Source organism: Otolemur garnettii, unplaced genomic scaffold, assembly GCF_000181295.1.
Source record: "Otolemur garnettii isolate 467f Iridium unplaced genomic scaffold, OtoGar3 scaffold00001, whole genome shotgun sequence".
In the NCBI taxonomy this organism is placed as follows: domain Eukaryota; kingdom Metazoa; phylum Chordata; class Mammalia; order Primates; family Galagidae; genus Otolemur; species Otolemur garnettii.
The window spans coordinates 72,388,173-72,397,069 of NW_003852396.1; the positions used below are offsets into that span (position 1 = coordinate 72,388,173).

Here is an 8,897-nt window from a genome sequence, read left to right on the forward strand (position 1 = left end):
ACAGGCGCCCGCCACAACGCCTGGCCATTTTTTGGTTACAGCGATTATTGTTGTTTGGTGGGCCCGGGCTGGGGATTCGAACCCGCCACCTTAGATGTATGTGGCTGGCGCCTTAGCCGCTTGAGCCACAGGCACCGAGCCACCTTGTGTTTCTTCTTTGCAAACTTCCTTGACAAGTTTTGTTGGGAAAATCCCATCCAATTTTGTCATTCCAATAACTGCCAAATTTGTTTTCATTAGGGTTTTCTGGGGAACATAGGTAGCCTCTCCTTTTTAGCCACTAGACATTTTATACCCAAATCTTATTCATGTTGGGGGAGGAAGGATACTAGTGGGGTTCTTTCAGAACTTATGTTCCACTTGGGTTTGGTTACTAGAGCCTTTTTGTTTGTTATAAGGTTGCTTACCTCTGAGGTCAATGTCTGAGTCAGGCTGATGTTAAAACATTAATCCTGGTTATGATATTAGGAAATGCAAAGGAGTGAAAAAACGTGAAGGTGTCCTAAGGGCTAGGGAGGCCAATTGGGGATTAAAGATTTGCAATGCTACATAGATGCACTCACAACTGAAAACCACTCTTGTAATTTCATATAGATCTGTTATTGTTAGGTTGGTAGTAGCAAAGAATACTTCTAGTTTCTGTCTTAATAGTGTTGTTTACTCTCATAACCAGCCTCTCCATCTTCTAGGCAACCTGGCATCCTCGGTATAACCTCATTGTTGTGGGCCGATACCCAGATCCTAATTTCAAAAGTTGTACCCCTTATGAATTAAGGACAATTGATGTGTTTGATGGAAACTCAGGGAAGATGATGTGCCAGCTCTATGACCCAGAATATTCTGGTATCAGCTCGGTGAGACTTGGGCCTTTAAATGATGGGAGGAAGCAGGGATTCAACCTACCTTATTGACCAAAAATAACCAGATACTAGTCCTGTTTACCCTTTTCTGTCAATAGCATTACCCCCTCCTCATGCTGATACTCTTGTCTCTGCAGCTCAATGAGTTCAATCCCATAGGGGACACACTGGCCTCTGCAATGGGTGAGTAGAAGCAGGATGTTATCACACTGGCCAAGCCTGCCCCTGCAAGTTTCACTGGAAGCAAACTTCAGCCTGTCCCTGCTGCATTCGCCCCAGGGCAATAGCCAGTAAAGATGATGACTGGGAGATGATGGTCTCTTTGGCCTAGGCCCTCCATCCCTCTGGCTTTGCCTGGCTGCTGTTCAGTTTTCTAGTATTTCTTTACCAAATCCTGGGTCCCCTGGGGCAGCCCCAAAATCTCAGAGGCTGAAAATGGAAGCTGCAAGTCAGACTGGTCTCCCTCCTCTCAGGTTATCACATTCTTATTTGGAGCCAAGAGGAAGCTGGGACACAGAAATGAGAGACATTAAAGAAGGTATGGGCCAAACAAGGGCTTGGCGTCCACAATGGGAATACGTCCTACAAGAAGAGATGGCTATTTGTTAAAGGTTTAGAAGTACTCATGTCTTAGGGTTGAAGCACGTGCACTGTGGCATGGGGCATTGTGGGAGTGGGACGGTAACATGTTACTGCTCTGGACTCAGCTTCTCCAGAGTTGGTGACCCAGCTGCCCCAAGGGTCCCTGCTGTATAGCCTCAATCCAAGCTGCTTTTCTTTTTTCTGATGTACAGTAACAGAGTGATCAGGTAGTATGTTTGATTTGTGCTCACTGTTGATATGGCCAATAAAACCTTATCCACTTGAGCTTCTGAGTGGATCTTCCAGCAGTGCCGTCAAGGGGTTCAGAGGGCTCTCCGCTCTGTGGGTCTTGGAAATGAAGAAGAGACATAGAAACAGTGCTAAGAGTCCACAACTTTCATTCTCTGGGAGTTGCCTCAGCCTTATTCTGGGCCACAGTCAGGAATTGTGCCGCTCACAACCTGCATTGACTTTAGGTCCCCAGAGACCCCAGCTCCAATGAGAAGGAAAACATTTCATGATTCTATGTGACAATCCACTTCCCTCCCATCTCCCCCCATGCTCTTCTAAGTCCATGTACCCTTTGTCCTGCTCAAGCTGAAGAGGTGACAGAAATGCCTGAAGCATTATGTCTACTCTAATGGTAGCTTCAGCCAGACAAAGGGAAAGTCAGTTGGCTGGCTGTTGGGTGATCCAGTTCCTTGGTAGCCAGTGTTTGTACCCCTAGCATTGTGCAGTTTTTTCCACTAAAGTAAGCACTGAGAGGCAGGACTGGCCTCAGCTATTTGCCAAAAACTCCAGGCTAGAAGAGAAAGCAGGGCTTGATGGAAGAACAAGGCGGATCAAGCACCACTCCGTCAGTTTCTTTATCCCAGGTCCTGTAAACTGAATTTCTGTTTACATCTCAGGTGCTTAGGGAGCATAGAGAAGGCAAATCCTGTTTGGAGAAAGCCAGTGTCCAACACAGTACTTGGTAAACATCAGGTGTGTGAATGCTGAGTGACAGGTGCCATGACCAAGCTGAGCCCCACTCACTCATCTGGCCAGGGTGATGAGAGGGAGGCCCAGCCTAGGGTCTCCTATCCATGGCTGGGGAGCAGCAACAGTCAGAAGCAAGGGCCCAGCCCACCTCCCCTAGGAGGTAGAGGGAAGCGGGCTGAGTGGTTGTCAGGCATGGTCCTCCCCGTCTGCGACGTGGCGGTAGCCAGGAGGCTGGGCCTGCATCCGGAAGAGGACGGTGAGGAGCAGCACTATGAGAAGGAAGAGGATGGAGCCACACACAGCCAAGGCCACGATCACCTCTGGGCATGGGGGGAGGGGAAGAGAAAGGTCACGTCAGCATTCATTCAGCAGATACCTGAGCATCTACCACATGCCAGGTACTGTTCTGACATGCAGGAATATACAAAGGTAGCCAAGCAAAGTCTCTGTTCTCATGGAGTTTACACTGTACGAGAGGAGATCTGATAAAGGAGCAAATGAGAGGAATAAACTTAGTGACAAATACTATAAAGAAAAAAAGCAAGGTAGGTCAGTCAAAGAAGGCATCATGGAGGAAATGAGAATTTCAAGAGACCTAAAGTCAATGAGTGAGACAAAATCTGAGAGAAGAGTGTTGGGGCGGGGGACAGGAAGCAAATGTAAAAGATCTTGACGTGGGAATAAGCTTGGCATGTTCTAGGACCAGCAAGAAAGTCAGTATACTAGAGCAGAGTAAGCAAGGGACAAGTAGACCTGCAAGGCCATGGTCAAGAACTTGGATCTTGGCTCGGCGCCTGTGGCTCAAGCGGCTAAGGCGCCAGCCACATACACCTAAGGTGGAGGGTTTCAATCCCCAGCCTGGGCCCGCCAAACAACAATGATGGCTGCAACCAAAAAATGGCCGGGTGTTGTGGCAGGCATCTGTGGTCCCAGGTACTTGGGAGGCTGAGGCAGGAGACTAGCTTGAGCCCAGGAGTTGGAGGTTGCTATGAGCTGTGATGCCATAGCACTCTACCCAGGGGGATAGCTTGAGGCTCCGTCTCCAAAAAAAAAAAAAAAAAAAAAAAAAAAGAACTTGCATCTTGGGGCGGTGCCTGTGGCTCAAAAGGGTAGGGCGCCGGCCCCATATGCCAGAGGTGGCGGGTTCAAACCCACCCCTGGCCAAAAAAAAACTGCAAAAAAAATAAAAATAAAAAGAACTTGGATCTTACTTCATATGTGTTCGGAAGCCATTGGAAGATTCTGAGAAGTATAATGATATAAACTGATCTATGTTTTAAAAAATCGATTCTGTAAAGCAATAACTGAGAAAATGACATGAAGGCTGTGTTGACCAGTTGATGGAAGTATTTCAGATTGCATGTGAAAACCCCACACTGTACCCCAGAAGTGCATTAATGTACATAGTTACCGTTCAATAAAAAAAAGAAAAAAAAAAAATCGATTCTGGCTCGGTGCCTGTGGCTCAAGCGGCTAAGGTGCCAGCCACATACACCTAAGGTGGCAGGTTCGAATCCAGCCCGGACCCACCAAACAACAGTGATGGCTGCAACCAAAAAATAGCTGGGCGTTGTGGCAGGCACCTGTGGTCCCAGCTTCTTGGGAGGTGGAGGCAGGAGACTCGCTTGAGCCCAGGAGTTGGAGGTTGCTGTAAGCAGTGAAGCCATAGCACTCTACCCTCAAAAAAAAAAATCGATTCTGCTGTGCTAAAAGACTGGTGGCAAAAAGAACAGGATTAGAACTTTAGGAAGCTTTTCAACAGTTCAGACTAGAGCTGATAGTAGATGGGACTATGGAGACAGAAGCATCTGTATAAAAGGTTTAGGTGAGAGGATCTGGCTGGACGTTGAGGTATTCAAAACAACTTGAGGATTTTATAGTGCCACTAGATGACTAATGTGGAGTTTGCTACAATAGGGAAGCCTAGAAGAAGAGCAGATTTGGGGGAAGAGCACTTATTTATTTATTTTTAGATTTGGTTTTAGACATAGCAACTTTGAGATGTCTTATTTGATCCTCATGTAGACTCAAGTCAGCAGCTGGATGTGAGTATGTAGCTCAGGCCATAAATCGCAAGTCATGACATCAGGATTGAACTTAGCATGAGCTGGTGTGTGAAAACATGAGGTTGGACAAGATAAGCTTGGGAATGTGTACTGATGGATAAAGAGCCAGGGTGAGCCCTAGGCCAGTCACTGTTCAGTGTGGAGAGGAAGCCAGTAAGGAAGCTGTGTGCAAGTTAAGAGAAAAAACAAAAGAAACCAAGAAAGTGTTTAAGGAAGGAGTGACCAACTGCATAATACTGCTAAAAAGTAAGAGAAGCTAAGAACTGGTCACCTTGATAAGAGTGGCTTCAATGCAGTGGAAGGTGACAAGACTGCCTGATGTGAGTCTAGGAGGATGGGAAGGAAAGCCAGAGTCTACACAATTCTTTGAAGGATTCTACACTGAAAGGGAACAGAGAAACAGTGCTAGCTGAGCAAAGATGTGGGTCTCAGGTCTTCACTAGACTTTTGAGATGGGAATGATCCAGTAGAGAGGGAAGCTCTGAGGCATCAGGATTCCTTGCAGTGGTGAGAGGAGATGGGCCCAGTGTGTGAATGGAGAGGGGCTGGCCCTAAGTAGTGACTTAAACCAGCACAGAAGCTGCTAGAGCTGGGCTAAGGGAATAAGCCACGTCTCTCCTGGTTGCTCTTATTTTTTCAGTCATAAAAGAAGGGAGGGCATCACCTGAGGGTGAGGAGAAGAAAAAAGGTATAAAACGGTCTCAGCATAGGAAAGGGAACTGCCAGGGAAATGCAGTATGATGCTGGAAGCACAACTCTCAGATCTGTGGATGTGAAATGAAAGCTGGTCTGGGATGTTACTAGCACGGAGGCAGGAGGCAGCTACCTGTGTCTGCAGGCCCGCTCACCAGCTGGCACTCCTGCTGCCAATCCTTGGGAACGACAGGCTCTGTGAGGCGAAGGAAGTCCTGCAGTGGGCAGCGATGAGGGCAGCCAGGCAGGATCAGCGGCCAGGGGGCCTTCTCACTCTCGTTCCGAAAGTACATCTCCACTGAGAAATTCCTGAGGGTTGACAGGAAGCAAGATGGGAGCTGCTCAGCATGCTTATGATTGAGTCCTTGGGCTACCCTCTGCTACCACCTGATGGCCCCTGTACAGGACCAGCTGGCAGTTCCACTCACCCATTATCTTCCTGGTATAGTTCAAATATGTGGCAGGAGGCATAAGGGGCTTGTTCACCATTGTAGACATCCAGTGCCATTTGCAGAGCGACCAGGGTAGTGTCATGCTGTAAGAGAGGTTCCCATCAGCACTGCTTGCCTACACCCCCAGAAATCAAATAGGAAACCCAGCTCCTTGGTAGACATGAGCATGCTGGGGAGTATAGAAGCCTACCGCAGAGTAAACCAGCAGCTTAGGGAGTTGGGAGGTGGTTGCCATTAGGGTCAGGTTCTTCCGTATCTGAGCCAGCAGGACTCCTGAAGGAGAGAAGTCCCCAGTATCAGTGGCTACAGTTACCATTGATCAGACCTATTTGTGCTTCTCTTGCCCTCTGCTAGTCCTGGGTCTGAATACCAACACAGAGAACACTTGCAGTTTATGGGGACTGTGTAGTATCCCTATTTTCTAAGAACTCTCAAATTTTCAGAAAGAAGCAAGATGAGGCTCAGCGCCGGTGGCTCAAGTGGCTAAGGCGCCAGCCACATACACCTAAGGTGGTGGGTTCGAATCCACAGCCCGGGCCCGCCAAACAACAATGATGGTTGCAACCAAAAAAAAAAATGGCCAGGCGTTGTGGCGGGCACCTGTAGTCCCAGCTACTTGGGAGGCTGAGGCAGGAGACTCGCTTGGGCCCAGGAGTTGGAGGTTGCTGTGAGCTGTGAAGCCACGGCACTCTACCCAGGGGGATAGCTTGAGGCTCCGTCTCAAAAAAAGAAGCAAGATGAAACGGTAACAATCAAAATTTAAACACGGATATAGAAACCTGCTCATTCACAAATAAGCTATGAGTCCCTGCCCATGTTGGAAGAATAACTTCAGTTCGGAAGAAATATACACTTAAGGTTGTTTCTAAACATACTGAGGGTGGCTCCATGACAAGGTAACTGCTCTATGCAGGCTCTGAAAACTGAGCTGTCTGAAAGGTTTAACAGCTGGCACACCCTTGGGTGCTCAAATTAGGAAACTGCCACTTGTGCTGCTCTCAGCCTTCTCCCTAAATGGCCCTGGGTGGCTCTCTAGAGGTGGCTATTCATTTTGGAGAGGGAGGGTCTTCTGATGTGGGTGAAGCTTAAGGATGCAAATGGCAGAAAAGAACATGCAAACCTGATTGTGGTCATACAGTATCACATGGGCTAAGCATTGGGAGAAATGGAGAGGCTTGGTGGCTAATGGGGTAATGGGGGAACCTGGATTTGAAAGAGTAGAGAATGTTTCAGTAGAGAAGAAAGCTAGCGAGAAGCCCTTGATAGCATATTTTTAATGCTGTAGGCTCCTGAGGAGAGTGACATGCTGTTCTTGTTACTCACCCCCTTGAAGCCGGGCCTTCTCCGCCTGCTCATAGATCCCGAAGAGGAAGCGGAAGCTGAAGTCCTTTAGCCGGCTCAGACGCTTCATGGTTTGGGGTGAGGCCCAGGGCGGCAGGAGCAGCCCATGTGTTTGCTGTGTATCGCAGCAGGCAGGTTAGCTCCCTGGACCTAGGCCAGAGCCTCTCCCGGGGTAGCTCTCTTCCCCAGTGGGAAGGTGCCTGTGTGTGTGACGGAGGGAGAGGAGAGGAAAGGAAAGGTGAGGAAAAGGGGCTGGGAAAGTAGCATGGCAGACAGCACTGAGGCTGCAGGGCACAGGGAAGAAAGCTCAGGCAGGAGAAGTGAGACTCAGCAGAAAGGAGTCTGACACCATGAGAGCTCTGGGTGGAGAGGAGTAGGGACTGCTGACAATTAGTAAACCATTTCCCACTCCGAGGTTCTTTTTCACTTATTAGGGAAGTTCCTATGTTTCACAAGCAGCAGCTTGCCTGGACCTCCCCAGTGGGAATGATGGTGTCCAGGCACTGTGTTCTGCTGTCCTGGTGACCTGGGCCTGCTGAGGGTGGAGAGAAGAGAGCACAGCGGACACCCTAGTGGGCTTACCTCACAGAAGAGTGTGTCATAGACGTTCCAGACAGTCTCTAGCGTCAGGTCTGTGAGCCCTGTCTCATTAGCCACCATGTCTAGAAATTGCTATGAAAAATGGATCAGAGGATCAGTCCTGCCCTGGGGGGAAGGGCAGTCTGATGACCCCGACCTCAGCTCTCACTCACTGCATTCTGAGTGCTCTCGTTCTGATACTCTGGTGTCCGCCGGGTCTCATTCTGCAGTTGCTCATAGCGGGGACATGGGCCCAACGGGAACTTCAGCAGCTGCAGACCGAAGCAGGGAACGAAGCAGAGAAAAGGTCTGGTATCTGCAAGTCGAAGGCCAGAACTGTCACCACTTCCAGGGAAGGGCTGGCCAGTCTCACCCTGTCCTCAGCAATGGGCACAGTATGCACAGGGATAGGCTGCCATGAGATGTTTGGGTTGAAGCGCTGCATCCCACTGGGAGGAAAGAGTCCAGCCAGGTTGGCCTCAGCACTCATCAGAGTACGGTCAAAGTCTGTGCTTCGCACATAAACCTGCAGAGATGGCAACACAAGTCTTACTTGTTTGTGCATGTTTGGGGAGGTGCTTTCTTTGGCCCCTCATTGAAGCCCAGGGGGAGAAGCTGTTCTAAATGGTTACTTAGCAAACTGTAAACCCACCATGCATCTGGCCCTCCCAATCCCTTTGGCCTTCTAGGTCTCTCAAAGGCCCCAACACTTCACTGGGGTTGTCACTATTCCAAACTGCCATGGGAATGGCACTAGCTCACATGCCCCTTCCTCTCAGCCAAAGTATGTAGTCAGCAAGGCTTTCTGGTCTGTCTGCCAGATTTTATAACAAAGACTGTCTCCCTATTTAGACCAAGGTTTTTGAGAGCAGACACTGCCCCCCAGTCACTCCCCAACCCCCCTTTCAAATTGGCTTAGGACTAGGGAGAAAACATAAAGAACAGAGATAGTCACTTGTGAAAGGGAGGAGGAAAGTGGAGAAGGACAAGTTCACAACAGAGATGGGCCTCAAGGGGACAATAACATCTAGGGACTCTTTGGACATTTGTGGGTGAGAGTAGTAACCAGGGCTCGGCGCCTGTGGCTCAAGTGGCTAAGGCGCCAGCCACATACACTTAAGGTGGCGAGTTCGAATCCAGTCTGGGCCCGCCAAAAAATAACAATAACGGCTGCAACCAAAAATAAAAACAGCCAGGCCTTGTGGTGGGCGCCTGTGATCCCAGCTACTTGGGAGGTAGAGGCAGGAGACTCACTTCAGCCCAGGAGTTAGAGGTTGCTGTGAGCTGTGATGTCAGAGCACTCTACCCAGGGCAACAGCTTGAGGCTCTGTCTCAAACAAAAA

The 8,897-nt window shown here is 49.1% G+C and overlaps 2 protein-coding genes across 7 annotated transcripts in view; one reads left to right on the forward strand and one right to left on the reverse strand.

Annotated features, from left to right (window-relative positions):
• DDB2 (damage specific DNA binding protein 2) overlaps positions 1 to 1,512 on the forward strand; it is a 22,636-nt gene extending 21,124 nt beyond the window's left edge. The window contains exons 8-10 of the mRNA XM_003781288.3: positions 690 to 854; positions 998 to 1,043; positions 1,334 to 1,512. Of these exons, the coding sequence (XP_003781336.1) occupies positions 690 to 854; positions 998 to 1,043; positions 1,334 to 1,383 (261 nt within the window). The 3' untranslated portion in view covers positions 1,384 to 1,512. The remainder of the gene's footprint in view (positions 1 to 689; positions 855 to 997; positions 1,044 to 1,333) is intronic.
• A 74-nt stretch (positions 1,513 to 1,586) lies between these two features.
• Positions 1,587 to 8,897, reverse strand: part of ACP2 (acid phosphatase 2, lysosomal) — a 9,397-nt gene continuing 2,086 nt past the window's right edge. For 3 of the 6 annotated variants that reach the window (XM_003781290.3, XM_023509604.1, XM_023509607.1), the window contains exons 4-11: positions 7,928 to 8,080; positions 7,728 to 7,826; positions 7,558 to 7,647; positions 6,958 to 7,090; positions 5,825 to 5,907; positions 5,611 to 5,717; positions 5,316 to 5,491; positions 1,824 to 2,743 (exon numbers count right to left, since the gene is read on the reverse strand). In XM_003781290.3, coding sequence (XP_003781338.1) covers positions 2,610 to 2,743; positions 5,316 to 5,491; positions 5,611 to 5,717; positions 5,825 to 5,907; positions 6,958 to 7,090; positions 7,558 to 7,647; positions 7,728 to 7,826; positions 7,928 to 8,080 — 975 coding nt within the window. In that variant the 3' untranslated portion in view covers positions 1,824 to 2,609. Of the gene's footprint in view, positions 1,791 to 1,823; positions 2,744 to 5,315; positions 5,492 to 5,610; positions 5,718 to 5,824; positions 5,908 to 6,957; positions 7,091 to 7,557; positions 7,648 to 7,727; positions 7,871 to 7,927; positions 8,081 to 8,897 lie in introns of those variants that run through there. The other 3 variants (XM_023509601.1, XM_012802822.2, XM_023509610.1) reach the window with 3 other exon arrangements.